The sequence below is a fragment of the Schistocerca americana genome, chromosome 1, assembly GCF_021461395.2.
Source record: "Schistocerca americana isolate TAMUIC-IGC-003095 chromosome 1, iqSchAmer2.1, whole genome shotgun sequence".
NCBI classification, from domain to species: domain Eukaryota; kingdom Metazoa; phylum Arthropoda; class Insecta; order Orthoptera; family Acrididae; genus Schistocerca; species Schistocerca americana.
This window is the reverse complement of record NC_060119.1, coordinates 1,222,268,832-1,222,287,680: the sequence shown is the minus strand read 5'-3', so window position 1 is coordinate 1,222,287,680 and position 18,849 is coordinate 1,222,268,832. Positions and strand designations below refer to the sequence as shown.

The 18,849-nt window shown below is 38.1% G+C and overlaps 1 protein-coding gene across 1 annotated transcript in view; it reads left to right on the top strand.

The window, feature by feature from the left end:
- Window positions 1–18,849, top strand: part of LOC124603876 (protein TEX261) — a 66,678-nt gene that overhangs the window by 31,853 nt on the left and 15,976 nt on the right. The window contains exon 3 of the mRNA XM_047136474.1: window positions 14,012–14,233. Coding sequence (XP_046992430.1) covers window positions 14,012–14,233 — 222 coding nt within the window. The remainder of the gene's footprint in view (window positions 1–14,011; window positions 14,234–18,849) is intronic.

Below are 18,849 nucleotides of genomic sequence, written 5' to 3'. Positions count from 1 at the left end.
GTTAGTGTAAAGGGAAGTGTCATCAATAATCATGAGCAGAGTACCGTGTAGTAAAGGAACAGGAACTGTGGAGAGTTGTTGGAGGAGATAGTTGGTATCTTTTATGTAGGAGAGTAGGTTGCAGGCAATAGCTTGAAGTTGTTAGTCTGTGAGAGCAGAGACTCTCTCAGTGGGGGCACATTAACCAGGCACAATGGGTTGTCCTGGCTGGTTGGGTTTATAGACTTTAGGAATTATGTAGAAGGTAGGGGTGTGGGGAAAGGTTCTGGAGTGGGCCTAAGGATTTGAGGAGAGACTGGAGATTGTGCTGGATTTCTGGAATGGAGTTGCTGTGGCAGGGTTTGTAGGTGGATGAATCTGGCAGCTGGTGGAGTCCTTCTGCCAAGTAATCCTTGAGGTTCCAAACAACAGTGGTGGAGCCTTTCTCAGTAGGTCAGGAGGGAGTGATTTGGGGACAGTGGGGATGGATCATGATTGGATGAAGGAGTGAACTGAGTCAGGCAGTGTTCAATATTTGTCTTTGGTTGAGTTCGATTGGTTGAGTTGGTGGCAAAAATTGAAGGAGAGAAGGTCTTCAACAATTCGTGCATGATTGAATTAGGGAGTGGTGCAAAAGGTGAGGCCTTTGGAAATGACTGATACTTCTGTGGGGCTAAGACTTTGGAGGAAAGTTTCAGGACACTGTTTTGGTCTGTTTGGGTCTTGGATTCTATATGGTGGTGGGAGGTAGTTTATGAGGGTCGGTTAAATGTAGTAGGTCTGCAAGGCATGATTTTTCAGCTATGAGGGGATGTGTGGGAGGTTGGGATGTTGTTGTCAGGATGGTGGGTAGTGGTAGTTCATGGTGGGATTAGGAAGTGAACTGGGTGGAGAGTTTTTTGAGGTGGTGTTTTGCATATTTCTCTAGTTCCTGGAGGGCAAGAGTTTCATTAGGTGAAGTGGGAGCCTGGCTGCATAGCAGGAGAGAATTATGCGGATGGAGAGGAGGTATTGTAAGGTGGTTTGGACCTGATTGATATGCATGTTGAGGGATTTGGGGAAAAATTTTGGCCGTTGCGTCTTCAGTGATGAGCGGTCCCTCTTAAAATAAACCAAGGGTCTCACTGAGGCGTCACAGACCTTAATTACCCTCCCAACCTTGTACAAAAACAGATATCCCATGCCTTATTTCTCATGACCCACCATCTCCTATAGTCCCACCGTCTAACTACAGAACAGCATTCCACTTGTGACCCAGTACCACTGAGGACTGGAGCAACTGAATCACATTCTCCTCCAGGACTTCAACTACCTCTCATCATACCCTGAAATCAGAATGTCCTACTCATGATCCTCACCATCCCTCCCACAGTGGTATTATGCCACCCACCGAACCTACACAATATCATCACCCACCCCTACACAACCCCTGCCCTAACCCTTTGCCTCACGGCTCATATCCCTGTATTAGATCTAGATGCTAGACCTGTCCCATACATCCTCCCACCTCCACCTACTCCAGTCCGGTCACAAGCATCACCTATATTGTTAAAGGCAGGGTTACCTGTGAAACCATTCATGTAATCTACAAGCTAAGCTGCATTCTACATGAGCTTGATAACCAAGAAGCCGTTTATCCACATGAATGGCTGCCGACAAACTGTGGCTTAAAAACAGCTGGACCACTTGATTGCTGAGCACGCTGCCCAACACCACAGTCTTCATTTAAATGACTGCTTCACAGCCTGTGCCATCTGGATCCTTTCCAACAACACCAGCTTTTCTGAATTCGTGGATGGGAACTCACCCTGCGATATATCCTACATTTCTGTTACCCTCCTGGCCTCAACCTTCGCCAGTCATTGTCATTACTCATCTTGCCCCTTTCCTGTTCCCATTCCTGCACTATACAGCCCTCTATTCCACCAACACACTCACAGTATTTTTACTTCTCTCCTTTTCTGCTACTCCCGCCCTTCATCTAACCTCCCGACTGCACCTAGCTGCTGTACCCTCCTTCACCTCCTCTTTACACCCACCACTCAGTTGACTTTCCCATCATGCGCTGCTGCTCACAGTCTGGCCTTAACAGCCACAGACTGTAGTTGTGTGTGTGTGTGTGTGTGTGTGTGTGTGTGTGTGTGTGTGTGTGTGTATATCTATCTATCTAAGACTTTTATCCATTGTGGATGTGGAACACTGCGACTGTGGTGTGAAAAGGTTTTCAGAAATTACTGCAACCAGTCGCCTTTTATGTAGATGTATTTTATTTAACCATGACCGGTTTCGAGCTGCCTAGCAACTCATCATCAGATGGTATATACATTTAGTGCTTTTTTGTACCCATTGTGTGGGTGGTTGAGTATCTGTGGCTAGACAGAACCGAGAACAAATAATCGCTACATGTGGTACAGTAACACGAAATATTTACAGCATAATTTATGTTTAACGTATAAGAACAAATAATCACTACATGTGGTACAGTTACACGAAATATTTACAGTTTAATTTACGTTTTGAGGTGTTACTTACAGATAAATCTTTCTGCAGGTATATATATATCTCTTTTAGGACGTATTTTTGAAACCATTGTGTCTTGTTTTTCACAATTTCACAAGTTAAAACTTTCACTAGATGTATATTACATTTATGAGGCACTGTTGGAAACATATATCTTGTTTTTCGTAAACATCGCTGAACACACTTAGCCACAGATACGAATACAGGATTTACACATTATAAACAAGCCAAAGATTGCAATATAACTACAGTATCAAAGATTTCAAGTTGACCAGAGGCATTATTAGTCATCACACACACTGACAAGAGATTTGTCTTTATTACATAGAAACTAAATGTAAATTAGCTTAAACTAGTAAAATGTTTATTTATAAATTAACTGTGCAATTTTAACAGGTATATAAAAAAACTAGATTTTTTTACATTATATTTCAGTTACATTTAAGATAATTGGTATTGAGAGTATTATGACAGCTAATTTCTTGCTCCTTCCATTGGCTGATCCTGGCATATGATGTCTGGGATGAGAGGTTGATGGTTAACTTGAAATAATAAGTGATGCTGATACTTGAAAGGGTGTGGAAAAGGAGTTGGCGGTGGGGGGGGGGGGGGGGGGTTGTATAGGAAAGAGGAGAGGGGGGGGGTTGAGAGGGTGATGTGGAGAGAGAAGAGGGGGGGGGGCATTTTGTTTCTGAATGACTGTTTAGTTTTTTAAGTTCAAAGAATCCTTAAAATTCTGAAAGAAGGAGTTATTCGCCAATTCTGTCTGCTCATTTAAAATGGTATGTGGGGAATTATGTTTGTGGGTAAAAATCTCTAATTGTTCGAGAAGATCCGTCTTGAATCCCTTGTCTACAGTGTGTAGGATTTGAAGGTTAGTTTTAATGTCTGTTATGGAATGTTTATTATCTGCTAGATGGGTAGCAAAAGTGGATCTATTTAAGTTGTTTAGGCGAAGTGCATCAGTGTGCTCTTTGTATCGGATCTCAAAATTTCTACCTGTTTGCCCTATGTAGTAGCAGGAGCAGCTGTCACATCTTAATTTATATATACCAGATTTTTGGTAGGGTGTGCTGGCTCTTTTGGTGTTGTGGACTATTTTGTTCTGTATTTTGTTGTTAGTGTGAAAACTTATTTTGACATTATGTGGTTTGAATAGCTTAGCAAGTTTGTATGAGATATTGCCGAGAAACGGCATTGATTTCATTAATTTTTGCAGTAGGATCAGCTTGAATCTTGTTGATACGGTTAAGTGCTGATTTGAAAAAAGCTAGTTTATGCTGATTTGGGTGGCATGATGTATTGTTTATTATGACATCTGAAGTGGTGGGTTTCCTATATATCTGAAATTTATGTTTGTTGTTGTGATGTGTTATGTTTAGGTCAAGAAAATAGATACCTTTTTGGGTTTGGTGTTCTACTGTGAACTGTATTTTGGGGTGAACATTATTAAGTTTACCAGCTAAGGCCTCAATTTCAGTGGCTGTCCCATCATATAATATCAGGGTGTCATCAACATATCGTTTATAATAAATGATTTTGTCTGTTTCTATTGGGTTTGCTTTAAAGAATTTAATTTCGAGATCATTAATGTAGATGTCAGCAAGAAGGCCAGCTAGACTACTGCCCATTGCTAGACCATCATGTTGAATATATATTTTGTTGTTGAAGGTGAAGTAATTGTGGGACAGCACTAATTCAAGTAAATCCATCAGCTCACAGATTTCCATGTCACTTAACTTTTTATGTTGTAATAAGTTATTTTTTATTATTCGGAGTGTGTCTATTATAGGTATGTTTGTGTACAGGTTGATAATATCAAGGGATGCAAAGTTAGCTGCATTGGGAATGGAAATTTCTCTGATACTGTCAATCAAATCATAGGTGTTTTTTATGGAATAATTGGTTGGGAATGTATAATATTTCTTGAGTATTTCATGCAGTTTTTTAGTCACTTTGTACCCTGGGCTATTTATGGAATTCACAATCGGGCGTATCGGGTGTCCATCTTTATGAATTTTAGGTTGTGATCTAAGCTTTGGTGCTGTAGGGTTCATTATAACACATTGTTTGGCTTCAATGGATGTCAGCAGAGAGTTACAATTTTTTAACATGTCTTTTATTTTAGCTTGGTATTTGGGAGTGGGGTCAGATTTCAACTCAGTTATGTTATTATTCTTGAAAAATTCTAGGGTTTTCTTAATGTAATCAGACTCGTACATTATCACGGCTGTGCTGCCTTTGTCAGATTTAACAACAAGGGCACTACTGTTTGTTAGCTTTTTGTTAATTTGTTTCAGTGTTGCAGATTCATCATGTTTATTACTGTGGAGCCTTTGTGCATCTATGGTTTTCTTTATTATTTTGTTTGCATCATGGGCTAGAGCATTTTGATCATTCTGATCTAGTTTTGATGCTATACATGCTATTTTGGTGTTAGTTATTAGGTCTTTAACACTGTTGTAATCAAGTTTTGTGGCAATATTATGTTTAAGTCCCTTATTTAACAAATTTAATTCTGTGCTATTGAAATTAATGCTTGTTGTGTTAACTAATCTCTCAAAGAATTTATGTTGCACGGGAGGGCATTCATTTGGTGGAATGGGGGATTTTTTGGCAATCAGGAGTGAGAGCTTTTCTTTTTGTTTATGCGCAATTTTCAACATCTCTTTATTCACATTTAGTTGGGTTAGATCTAAGAAATTCGTGATTTGGCTTAGAGTGAGATAGTTGCTTAACTCTAAGTGCAGCATGTAGATGTCCCTGTTTAACAAGTCTTTTCGTTTGTAATGTGATCTAATTTCATTTTTGATCCATACAATTTCACATTTTCTCTTGGCTGCTTGTGCAGATTCACTCTGGTCTTTAACTACAACTCTTATGTAATTAGGAGTTACATTCTCTAAGATACATTGCTTATTAAATTTGATGGCAAGAATAGTTTTCATTAGTTTCACTTTGCACTTCCTGTATTTGTTCATTGTTCCTTTTACCTGGCTAGGTAGCAAAATAAGACTTTTATCCATTGTGGATGTGGAACACTGCGACTGTGGTGTGAAAAGGTTTTCAGAAATTACTGCAACCAGTCGCCTTTTATGTAGATGGATCTTCTCGAACAATTAGAGATTTTTACCCACAAACATAATTCCCCACATACCATTTTAAATGAGCAGACAGAATTGGCGAATAACTCCTTCTTTCAGAATTTTAAGGATTCTTTGAACTTAAAAAACTAAACAGTCATTCAGAAACAAAATGCCCCCCCCCCCCTCTTCTCTCTCCACATCACCCTCTCAACCCCCCCCCCTCTCCTCTTTCCTATACAACCCCCCCCCCCCACCCCACCGCCAACTCCTTTTCCACACCCTTTCAAGTATCAGCATCACTTATTATTTCAAGTTAACCATCAACCTCTCATCCCAGACATCATATGCCAGGATCAGCCAATGGAAGGAGCAAGAAATTAGCTGTCATGATACTCTCAATACCAATTATCTTAAATGTAACTGAAATATAATGTAAAAAAAATCTAGTTTTTTTTATATACCTGTTAAAATTGCACAGTTAATTTATAAATAAACATTTTACTAGTTTAAGCTAATTTACATTTATTTTCTATGTAATAAAGACAAATCTCTTGTCAGTGTGTGTGATGACTAATAATGCCTCTGGTCAACTTGAAATCTTTGATGCTGTAGTTATATTGCAATCTTTGGCTTGTTTATAATGTGTAAATCCTGTATTCGTATCTGTGGCTAAGTGTGTTCAGCGATGTTTACGAAAAACAAGATATATGTTTCCAACAGTGCCTCATAAAAGTAATATACATCTAGTGAAAGTTTTAACTTGTGAAATTGTGAAAAACAAGACACAATGGTTTCAAAAATACGTCCTAAAAGAGATATATATATACCTGCAGAAAGATTTATCTGTAAGTAACACCTCAAAACGTAAATTAAACTGTAAATATTTCGTGTAACTGTACCACATGTAGTGATTATTTGTTCTTATACGTTAAACATAAATTATGCTGTAAATATTTCGTGTTACTGTACCACATGTAGCGATTATTTGTTCTCGGTTCTGTCTAGCCACAGATACTCAACCACCCACACAATGGGTACAAAAAAGCACTAAATGTATATACCATCTGATGATGAGTTGCTAGGCAGCTCGAAACCGGTCATGGTTAAATAAAATACATCTTCATAAAAGGCGACTGGTTGCAGTAATTTCTGAAAACCTTTTCACACCACAGTCGCAGTGTTCCACATCCACAATGGATAAAAGTCTTATTTTGCTACCTAGCCAGGTAAAAGGAACAATGAACAAATACAGGAAGTGCAAAGTGAAACTAATGAAAACTATTCTTGCCATTAAATTTAATAAGCAATGTATCTTAGAGAATGTAACTCCTAATTACATAAGAGTTGTAGTTAAAGACCAGAGTGAATCTGCACAAGCAGCCAAGAGAAAATGTGAAATTGTATGGATCAAAAATGAAATTAGATCACATTACAAACGAAAAGACTTGTTAAACAGGGACATCTACATGCTGCACTTAGAGTTAAGCAACTATCTCACTCTAAGCCAAATCACGAATTTCTTAGATCTAACCCAACTAAATGTGAATAAAGAGATGTTGAAAATTGCACATAAACAAAAAGAAAAGCTCTCACTCCTGATTGCCAAAAAATCCCCCATTCCACCAAATGAATGCCCTCCCGTGCAACATAAATTCTTTGAGAGATTAGTTAACACAACAAGCATTAATTTCAATAGCACAGAATTAAATTTGTTAAATAAGGGACTTAAACATAATATTGCCACAAAACTTGATTACAACAGTGTTAAAGACCTAATAACTAACACCAAAATAGCATGTATAGCATCAAAACTAGATCAGAATGATCAAAATGCTCTAGCCCATGATGCAAACAAAATAATAAAGAAAACCATAGATGCACAAAGGCTCCACAGTAATAAACATGATGAATCTGCAACACTGAAACAAATTAACAAAAAGCTAACAAACAGTAGTGCCCTTGTTGTTAAATCTGACAAAGGCAGCACAGCCGTGATAATGTACGAGTCTGATTACATTAAGAAAACCCTAGAATTTTTCAAGAATAATAACATAACTGAGTTGAAATCTGACCCCACTCCCAAATACCAAGCTAAAATAAAAGACATGTTAAAAAATTGTAACTCTCTGCTGACATCCATTGAAGCCAAACAATGTGTTATAATGAACCCTACAGCACCAAAGCTTAGATCACAACCTAAAATTCATAAAGATGGACACCCGATACGCCCGATTGTGAATTCCATAAATAGCCCAGGGTACAAAGTGACTAAAAAACTGCATGAAATACTCAAGAAATATTATACATTCCCAACCAATTATTCCATAAAAAACACCTATGATTTGATTGACAGTATCAGAGAAATTTCCATTCCCAATGCAGCTAACTTTGCATCCCTTGATATTATCAACCTGTACACAAACATACCTATAATAGACACACTCCGAATAATAAAAAATAACTTATTACAACATAAAAAGTTAAGTGACATGGAAATCTGTGAGCTGATGGATTTACTTGAATTAGTGCTGTCCCACAATTACTTCACCTTCAACAACAAAATATATATTCAACATGATGGTCTAGCAATGGGCAGTAGTCTAGCTGGCCTTCTTGCTGACATCTACATTAATGATCTCGAAATTAAATTCTTTAAAGCAAACCCAATAGAAACAGACAAAATCATTTATTATAAACGATATGTTGATGACACCCTGATATTATATGATGGGACAGCCACTGAAATTGAGGCCTTAGCTGGTAAACTTAATAATGTTCACCCCAAAATACAGTTCACAGTAGAACACCAAACCCAAAAAGGTATCTATTTTCTTGACCTAAACATAACACATCACAACAACAAACATAAATTTCAGATATATAGGAAACCCACCACTTCAGATGTCATAATAAACAATACATCATGCCACCCAAATCAGCATAAACTAGCTTTTTTCAAATCAGCACTTAACCGTATCAACAAGATTCAAGCTGATCCTACTGCAAAAATTAATGAAATCAATGCCGTTTCTCGGCAATATCTCATACAAACTTGCTAAGCTATTCAAACCACATAATGTCAAAATAAGTTTTCACACTAACAACAAAATACAGAACAAAATAGTCCACAACACCAAAAGAGCCAGCACACCCTACCAAAAATCTGGTATATATAAATTAAGATGTGACAGCTGCTCCTGCTACTACATAGGGCAAACAGGTAGAAATTTTGAGATCCGATACAAAGAGCACACTGATGCACTTCGCCTAAACAACTTAAATAGATCCACTTTTGCTACCCATCTAGCAGATAATAAACATTCCATAACAGACATTAAAACTAACCTTCAAATCCTACACACTGTAGACAAGGGATTCAAGAAGGATCTTCTCGAACAATTAGAGATTTTTACCCACAAACATAATTCCCCACATACCATTTTAAATGAGCAGACAGAATTGGCGAATAACTCCTTCTTTCAGAATTTTAAGGATTCTTTGAACTTAAAAAACTAAACAGTCATTCAGAAACAAAATGCCCCCCCCCCCCCTCTTCTCTCTCCACATCACCCTCTCAACCCCCCCCCCTCTCCTCTTTCCTATACAACCCCCCCCCCCCCCCCCACCGCCAACTCCTTTTCCACACCCTTTCAAGTATCAGCATCACTTATTATTTCAAGTTAACCATCAACCTCTCATCCCAGACATCATATGCCAGGATCAGCCAATGGAAGGAGCAAGAAATTAGCTGTCATAATACTCTCAATACCAATTATCTTAAATGTAACTGAAATATAATGTAAAATAATCTAGTTTTTTTGTATACCTGTTAAAATTGCACAGTTAATTTATAAATAAACATTTTACTAGTTTAAGCTAATTTACATTTATTTTCTATGTAATAAAGACAAATCTCTTGTCAGTGTGTGTGATGACTAATAATGCCTCTGGTCAACTTGAAATCTTTGATACTGTAGTTATATTGCAATCTTTGGCTTGTTTATAATGTGTAAATCCTGTATTCGTATCTGTGGCTAAGTGTGTTCAGCGATGTTTACGAAAAACAAGATATATGTTTCCAACAGTGCCTCATAAATGTAATATACATCTAGTGAAAGTTTTAACTTGTGAAATTGTGAAAAACAAGACACAATGGTTTCAAAAATACGTCCTAAAAGAGATATATATATACCTGCAGAAAGATTTATCTGTAAGTAACACCTCAAAACGTAAATTAAACTGTAAATATTTCGTGTAACTGTACCACATGTAGTGATTATTTGTTCTTATACGTTAAACATAAATTATGCTGTAAATATTTCGTGTTACTGTACCACATGTAGCGATTATTTGTTCTCGGTTCTGTCTAGCCACAGATACTCAACCACCCACACAATGGGTACAAAAAAGCACTAAATGTATATACCATCTGATGATGAGTTGCTAGGCAGCTCGAAACCGGTCATGGTTAAATAAAATACATCTTCATAAAAGGCGACTGGTTGCAGTAATTTCTGAAAACCTTTTCACACCACAGTCGCAGTGTTCCACATCCACAATGGATAAAAGTCTTATTTTGCTACCTAGCCAGGTAAAAGGAACAATGAACAAATACAGGAAGTGCAAAGTGAAACTAATGAAAACTATTCTTGCCATTAAATTTAATAAGCAATGTATCTTAGAGAATGTAACTCCTAATTACATAAGAGTTGTAGTTAAAGACCAGAGTGAATCTGCACAAGCAGCCAAGAGAAAATGTGAAATTGTATGGATCAAAAATGAAATTAGATCACATTACAAACGAAAAGACTTGTTAAACAGGGACATCTACATGCTGCACTTAGAGTTAAGCAACTATCTCACTCTAAGCCAAATCACGAATTTCTTAGATCTAACCCAACTAAATGTGAATAAAGAGATGTTGAAAATTGCACATAAACAAAAAGAAAAGCTCTCACTCCTGATTGCCAAAAAATCCCCCATTCCACCAAATGAATGCCCTCCCGTGCAACATAAATTCTTTGAGAGATTAGTTAACACAACAAGCATTAATTTCAATAGCACAGAATTAAATTTGTTAAATAAGGGACTTAAACATAATATTGCCACAAAACTTGATTACAACAGTGTTAAAGACCTAATAACTAACACCAAAATAGCATGTATAGCATCAAAACTAGATCAGAATGATCAAAATGCTCTAGCCCATGATGCAAACAAAATAATAAAGAAAACCATAGATGCACAAAGGCTCCACAGTAATAAACATGATGAATCTGCAACACTGAAACAAATTAACAAAAAGCTAACAAACAGTAGTGCCCTTGTTGTTAAATCTGACAAAGGCAGCACAGCCGTGATAATGTACGAGTCTGATTACATTAAGAAAACCCTAGAATTTTTCAAGAATAATAACATAACTGAGTTGAAATCTGACCCCACTCCCAAATACCAAGCTAAAATAAAAGACATGTTAAAAAATTGTAACTCTCTGCTGACATCCATTGAAGCCAAACAATGTGTTATAATGAACCCTACAGCACCAAAGCTTAGATCACAACCTAAAATTCATAAAGATGGACACCCGATACGCCCGATTGTGAATTCCATAAATAGCCCAGGGTACAAAGTGACTAAAAAACTGCATGAAATACTCAAGAAATATTATACATTCCCAACCAATTATTCCATAAAAAACACCTATGATTTGATTGACAGTATCAGAGAAATTTCCATTCCCAATGCAGCTAACTTTGCATCCCTTGATATTATCAACCTGTACACAAACATACCTATAATAGACACACTCCGAATAATAAAAAATAACTTATTACAACATAAAAAGTTAAGTGACATGGAAATCTGTGAGCTGATGGATTTACTTGAATTAGTGCTGTCCCACAATTACTTCACCTTCAACAACAAAATATATATTCAACATGATGGTCTAGCAATGGGCAGTAGTCTAGCTGGCCTTCTTGCTGACATCTACATTAATGATCTCGAAATTAAATTCTTTAAAGCAAACCCAATAGAAACAGACAAAATCATTTATTATAAACGATATGTTGATGACACCCTGATATTATATGATGGGACAGCCACTGAAATTGAGGCCTTAGCTGGTAAACTTAATAATGTTCACCCCAAAATACAGTTCACAGTAGAACACCAAACCCAAAAAGGTATCTATTTTCTTGACCTAAACATAACACATCACAACAACAAACATAAATTTCAGATATATAGGAAACCCACCACTTCAGATGTCATAATAAACAATACATCATGCCACCCAAATCAGCATAAACTAGCTTTTTTCAAATCAGCACTTAACCATATCAACAAGATTCAAGCTGATCCTACTGCAAAAATTAATGAAATCAATGCCGTTTCTCGGCAATATCTCATACAAACTTGCTAAGCTATTCAAACCACATAATGTCAAAATAAGTTTTCACACTAACAACAAAATACAGAACAAAATAGTCCACAACACCAAAAGAGCCAGCACACCCTACCAAAAATCTGGTATATATAAATTAAGATGTGACAGCTGCTCCTGCTACTACATAGGGCAAACAGGTAGAAATTTTGAGATCCGATACAAAGAGCACACTGATGCACTTCGCCTAAACAACTTAAATAGATCCACTTTTGCTACCCATCTAGCAGATAATAAACATTCCATAACAGACATTAAAACTAACCTTCAAATCCTACACACTGTAGACAAGGGATTCAAGATGGATCTTCTCGAACAATTAGAGATTTTTACCCACAAACATAATTCCCCACATACCATTTTAAATGAGCAGACAGAATTGGCGAATAACTCCTTCTTTCAGAATTTTAAGGATTCTTTGAACTTAAAAAACTAAACAGTCATTCAGAAACAAAATGCCCCCCCCCCCTCTTCTCTCTCCACATCACCCTCTCAACCCCCCCCCTCTCCTCTTTCCTATACAACCCCCCCCCCCCCCCCCCCCCCCCCCACCGCCAACTCCTTTTCCACACCCTTTCAAGTATCAGCATCACTTATTATTTCAAGTTAACCATCAACCTCTCATCCCAGACATCATATGCCAGGATCAGCCAATGGAAGGAGCAAGAAATTAGCTGTCATAATACTCTCAATACCAATTATCTTAAATGTAACTGAAATATAATGTAAAAAAATCTAGTTTTTTTTTATATACCTGTTAAAATTGCACAGTTAATTTATAAATAAACTTTTTACTAGTTTAAGCTAATTTACATTTATTTTCTATGTAATAAAGACAAATCTCTTGTCAGTGTGTGTGATGACTAATAATGCCTCTGGTCAACTTGAAATCTTTGATACTGTAGTTATATTGCAATCTTTGGCTTGTTTACAATGTGTAAATCCTGTATTCGTATCTGTGGCTAAGTGTGTTCAGCGATGTTTACGAAAAACAAGATATATGTTTCCAACAGTGCCTCATAAAAGTAATATACATCTAGTGAAAGTTTTAACTTGTGAAATTGTGAAAAACAAGACACAATGGTTTCAAAAATACGTCCTAAAAGAGATATATATATACCTGCAGAAAGATTTATCTGTAAGTAACACCTCAAAACGTAAATTAAACTGTAAATATTTCGTGTTACTGTACCACATGTAGCGATTATTTGTTCTCGGTTCTGTCTAGCCACAGATACTCAACCACCCACACAATGGGTACAAAAAAGCACTAAATGTATATACCATCTGATGATGAGTTGCTAGGCAGCTCGAAACCGGTCATGGTTAAATAAAATACATCTACATAAAAGGCGACTGGTTGCAGTAATTTCTGAAAACTTTATCTATCTATCTATCTATCTATCTATCTTGTCTATCTCCGTTATATGGTCAGTAGCATTTATCCTTTTCATAATATTGATACTACTATTAAACATGCACTAATGTACTTCTCTACTTTAGTGCTGGTCCTTTGATTGTGGTGGTTTATATCGAAGCACTAATATGGCAATGTAATACTCATTCATCTTAGCTCAAGGAACAGTCTTTTTGTGATTTTTTTTTCTTTGTAATATGGGAGGCAGTATTAAATGTTTAAACAGTTTCGCCAAACAGAAAGTGTCTTTTCATTAAAATTTTTCCAGCATACAGAAATTTTTCAGATGGTAGTTAAGACATGTACATTTTTAAAAGGTGCATATTATTGACAGCAAAGCAGTAATACTAATAATTCAGTTATTTATTTATGATAAGAAATTAGCAGAAAATAAAATTCATAAATAATAAGTTATAGTACCCAGGAAACATCTGTGGTCAGTTTTTCTGTTTTAATATGTGATAAGCACTTTCATATTCAATTTGTGTATTATAACTTTGATATTTCATGAACATGCATATTTACTTCATACATATTTGATTCATTTTATCTTATTTTTTGCAGGGAACTTTGCTTATATACATTGGCTTCATCCTCTTTGAAGATTTACCCCGCACTCTAACTGTGTGTGGCATTATTAGTCAGATCTCTCATCTTTTTATCCTGAAAACATATCCGTATGTTGTGATCACATCACCTTCATTTATAATTGCAGTTATTATGTTGGTTGTGAACCACTATTTAGCATTCCAATATTTTGCTGCTGTGTACCATTCATTTTCGGAGGTGAGTGTCATATTTTGTGTCTGTGCTATAGAATAATACCGACTTGTCTCTTTATATGATAAGAACAATATTAATGTGCAACTGCTGTAACAATAATAACTTTAGTTAATGTGAGTGATGGTATGTAACAAGGAAACAAAGGATGCACATGCTTTTATTATATTTCAGCAGTTGTCAAAATATGGTGCAGATTTCAGTGTGTGAATTCTGTATTGCAATAGTTTTGGACATACAAGAGCATAGATTGTAGAGCATTTTTTGTGTGATTCTTAGAATAACAGGAGTAAATTTCATACTTAATGTAGGAGCTTATGCCTCACAAAACATGTAACATCATGAGCATACCTGTAGATGTAGATATCCTTTGATTTTGTTAGTTTGGGAGAGTTTTTATGAGACTGCAGATTCAGTTTAGTTTGGGCAGTTGCCCAGATAGAGGACAGAGATGAGAGAGAGCAAGATGGCAAGAGTACTCTCTGTGCCAAATTGAAACATGAATGCCACCTGTTATGTGAGACATTAGAGAAATGTTTTCATCCAGCAGTAGAAGCAAACAGAGTGCTTCAAACCAGTAGCAAGAATGTTTCAAACAGGGAAGAAATAAAATAACTACAAAAAAATGGCAATCTAAGGATGTGTACTAGTTAACAGATACAAGAATAATTAGTCTTGTGCTGCCAGGTAATAAGCTTTGTGGAAGCTAGAGCTGTAGAGCTAACTTGCTTAAGTAATATGTGGCAGTACATTACATTATATGACATATTCCCTAGAGCTTGTAGAGAGGATGTGGAAATATTTGTATTTTATTTAAGTACAATCTCTTGAAGTATAAAATAGTATACTATAAATTGTGAAATGGAATTAGTGAAAAGACAGGCTGAGAGTAGAGACTCACAGTTTACTCTCACTTTGCCTTCATCTAACATCATCCGCAGTGCAAGTGGTTTGTTTTCGCCCTAACACCTGAATGCTGTGCCCTTTCTTTTTAACCTTCTTGAACCTATCCCACTCTCCTCCTCAAGCGAGGAACAGTTGGCTCTGAGAGCTAGGGTAGTGTGTCACTTTTACTTGTGACTGTTGGCAGTGCTACATATTTCACCTCTGGAAGGTAAGTACCATTAAGTACCTGTGCACTTTGTTTCCAATGTTTCAGTCATGGTAGTATAATTATCCTTTGCTCTCTCTCTCTCTCTCTCTCTCTCTCTCTCTCTCTTAATGAGAGAGATTGGCTGTGAATGGGAGTATTAGTGGCTACATACTGTACATTGTGGTGTAAGTGGCAGGTCAGCAGAGTCTGCTCATACGAGTTTTCATATGACATCCAGTGGAAAGCATAATTTTGGTTCCCTTAATAAAAAGGTATGAATATTTTATTTGGAACTAAATTCTGGAATCACCATAATTCTATTTTCTCTTTATCATAGAAAACAATCTATGACTGGACAAACAAATATGTCATTGGAATACATCGTCATTATTACAGTGTGTTTGTATTAAATGTTCACCATTGAAGATGTGCCAAGAGAGATCAAAATCAGTATGATATTGCTGATCATAAAAGTAAATGGAAAAAACAGGGAAATAGTGGCTGGGTACAGTTTATTTTATTTAAAAAAAACATTAATAATTCAATGTTATGTACCCAGTTGACAGTGTGGAATTATGTTGGTCTACTGCTGTATTCACTGGATCACCTATAGCCAAGAATGAGCCTACCACTCTGATCCAGCCCCACCGTCAACCTCTCATAGCATCGTGGCCATGTATTGCTGACATACTTTACTTTCCACCTGCCCCAATACTTCCTCTATGCTCCATGAAACACACTGCTCCTGAACAAACATCCCATAATACTGTTGTCAACCTGTCTGCTGAAACTCTATACCTTGTAGAAGTCTCAGAACTTTCTAAGGGCCTCACCTTTAGCCCAAAACCTAAGTTCAACCATGCTGGACTAACCTTCTTTCCTTAACTCCGTCTCATCTCCTCTGACAACAATAAACCTGTGAATCAGCCATCGACCAGCATCCTCTGATCACTCTGGTCTTCAAAAGCTCAACTACATCCTCCACCAGGGCTTCAGTTACCTCTGTGCCCAGAGAAGAGGTACATCATACCTAAAATCCTATCCACATCACCCATAGTTGTGTTCCACCACCAAGACAACTTAAAGAATATCCATTTTCATTCCTGTTCCAATTGTGCTCCCAATACTGGAGCCCGTGGGTCATTCCATTATAGTCAGTTCAAGTGCAAGACCTCCCACATACACCCACCCACCACCTCCTACTGCAGGCCAGTTGCAGGCATTTTGTACCCAGTAAAAGGAAACGCCACATGTGAAAACAGCCATGTCATACATAAGCTATGTTGTAATTACTGCACAGCATTCTATGTTGGCATGACAAGTAACCAAATGTCTACTCGCATGAATGCTCGCTGCCAAACTGTGGTGAACCACAAACGTGACCAGTAAGTTGCTGAATATGTTGCCCACAACAACACAAGTAACTTCAACAGCAACTTCACTATGCAAGCCATTTATATACCCCTCCCAACACAAGTGGGATTTCTCTCTCCAGCATATCCTGCACTGTCACAGTCCCCTGCCCTAAATCTCTGCTAAACTGTTTCCCTCAGCCTCATCTTTTTCCCTCCCACTCTCCCTTCCTCACTCTATATCTCTTGTATGTAGGGACAAGAATATTTTTTGTCACATTCGCTGCCGTTGGATAAGCAGCAACCAGCAGTAAATCGCACTCTTAGCTCACTTATTTGTTTTATAGTTTAATTCATAATTTCTTTGCGTGCTTTTGAGTATTTGCATAGTTTAATTCACAAATTTCGGGCATATTATAGTATTTGAGAGTTGTAGCATTGCGTTTTAGTACCTGAATAGTGTAAATTTGCATAGTCGTCAGTCATCTGTTTGTTTTGAACAGTTTGTGAGATAAAAGAGAGGAAAAAATCGTGAGGGATGGATAGGAACTGCGCCCATTGTGTACGGTTTCAGGGGGAATTGGCCACCGTCCATAAACTGCTGGAAGCTGTGTTGGCCATTGTCGACAGGCTCCAGGCTGTTGCCCTGAGCTGCGTTGACATTGGAACACCCGAGGCGAGTGCTTTGGCGCCTCTGGAACTTGTAGCCTGGGATCCCTGAAGCCACTTCGCCCTTGGATTCGGGTGCCCCTGCTGGTTGACACTTGCCTGATGGTGATTGGCGAACTGTGATGGTCGCGAATCCCTGGGCGGAAGGCGAAAGTTGGTGCTGGCCGCAAGGCTGTACCCTTACGCCTCCGTAACAGGTTTGAGGTACTGCCCACTGCTGGAAGTACTTCTGAGTCAGCAAGGGCGGCCTCGCCTGTTGTGGCAGTGGCTGGCCTTCCTGAGAGGTCTGGACAAGCACAGATGGTGGGATTGCTTGTCATTGGGAGCTCCAGTGTTAGGTGGATGATGGAGCCCCTTAGGGATATGGCAGCTAAGGATGGGAAGAAAGCCAGTATGCACTCCATGTGGGAGGGGGGAGTCATCCAAGATGTGGAAAGGGTCTTTCTGGATGCCATGAAGGGTACAGGGTGCAGCCAACTGCAGGTGGTGGCTCATGTCAGCACTAATGACGCGTGTCACTATGGTTCGGAAGAGATTCTCTCTGGTTTCCGGCAGCTATCTGAGTTGGTGAAGACTGCCAGTCTTGCTAGTGAGATGAAGGCTGAGCTCACCATCTGCAGCATTGTCACCAGGACCGGTTGTGGACCTTTGATACAGAGCCGAGTGGAGGGCCTGTATCAGAGGCTCAGGCGGTTCTGTGACCGTGTAGGCTGCAGATTCCTCAACTTGCGCCATAGGGTACCGCTAAATAGGTCAGGTGTCTACTACAAACAGGAGGTGGGTACACGGGTAGCAGGGGCTGTGTGTCGTGGACTGTGCAGTTTTTTAGGTTAGACAGTCTTGGGAGAGATCAAAAAGGGCTTCAGTCTCAAAGGGTACAGGGCAAAGAAATGACGAGAATCGGCCAAGTAACAGTCAGTATTGTTGTTGTACATTGTCGTAGCTATGTTGGAAAAGTACCAGAGCTGATAGAAAGCACTGAAGCTGAAATCATTATAGGAACAGAAAGCTGGCTAAAGCCGGAGATAAAATCTGCCGGAATTTTTACAGAGGCGCAAACTGTGTTCAGAAAGGTCAGATTAAATAAGTAGGTGGTGGTGTGTTTGTGTCTGCTGGTAGTAGTTTATCTTGTAGTGAAGTTGAAATAGATAGTACCTGCGAATTACTATGTGTAGAGGTTATACTCAACAGCCGTACCAAAATAATAATTGGCTCCTTCTACCAACCCCCCCCCACCCTATCCCCCCCCCCCCCCCCCCCCCACCGACTCAGTTGATATAATAGCTGAACAGTTCAAAGAAAACTTGAATCTCATTACAAATAAGTACCCCACTCATACAGCTATAATTGGTGGAGACTTCAATTTACCCTCAATTTGTTGGCGAAAATACATGTTCAAAGCTGGTGGTAGACAGAAAACATCTTCCAAAATCGTACTAAATGCTTTCTCTGAGAAATACTTTGAACAATTAGTTCATGAGTCCACACGAATGTAAATGGTTGCGAAA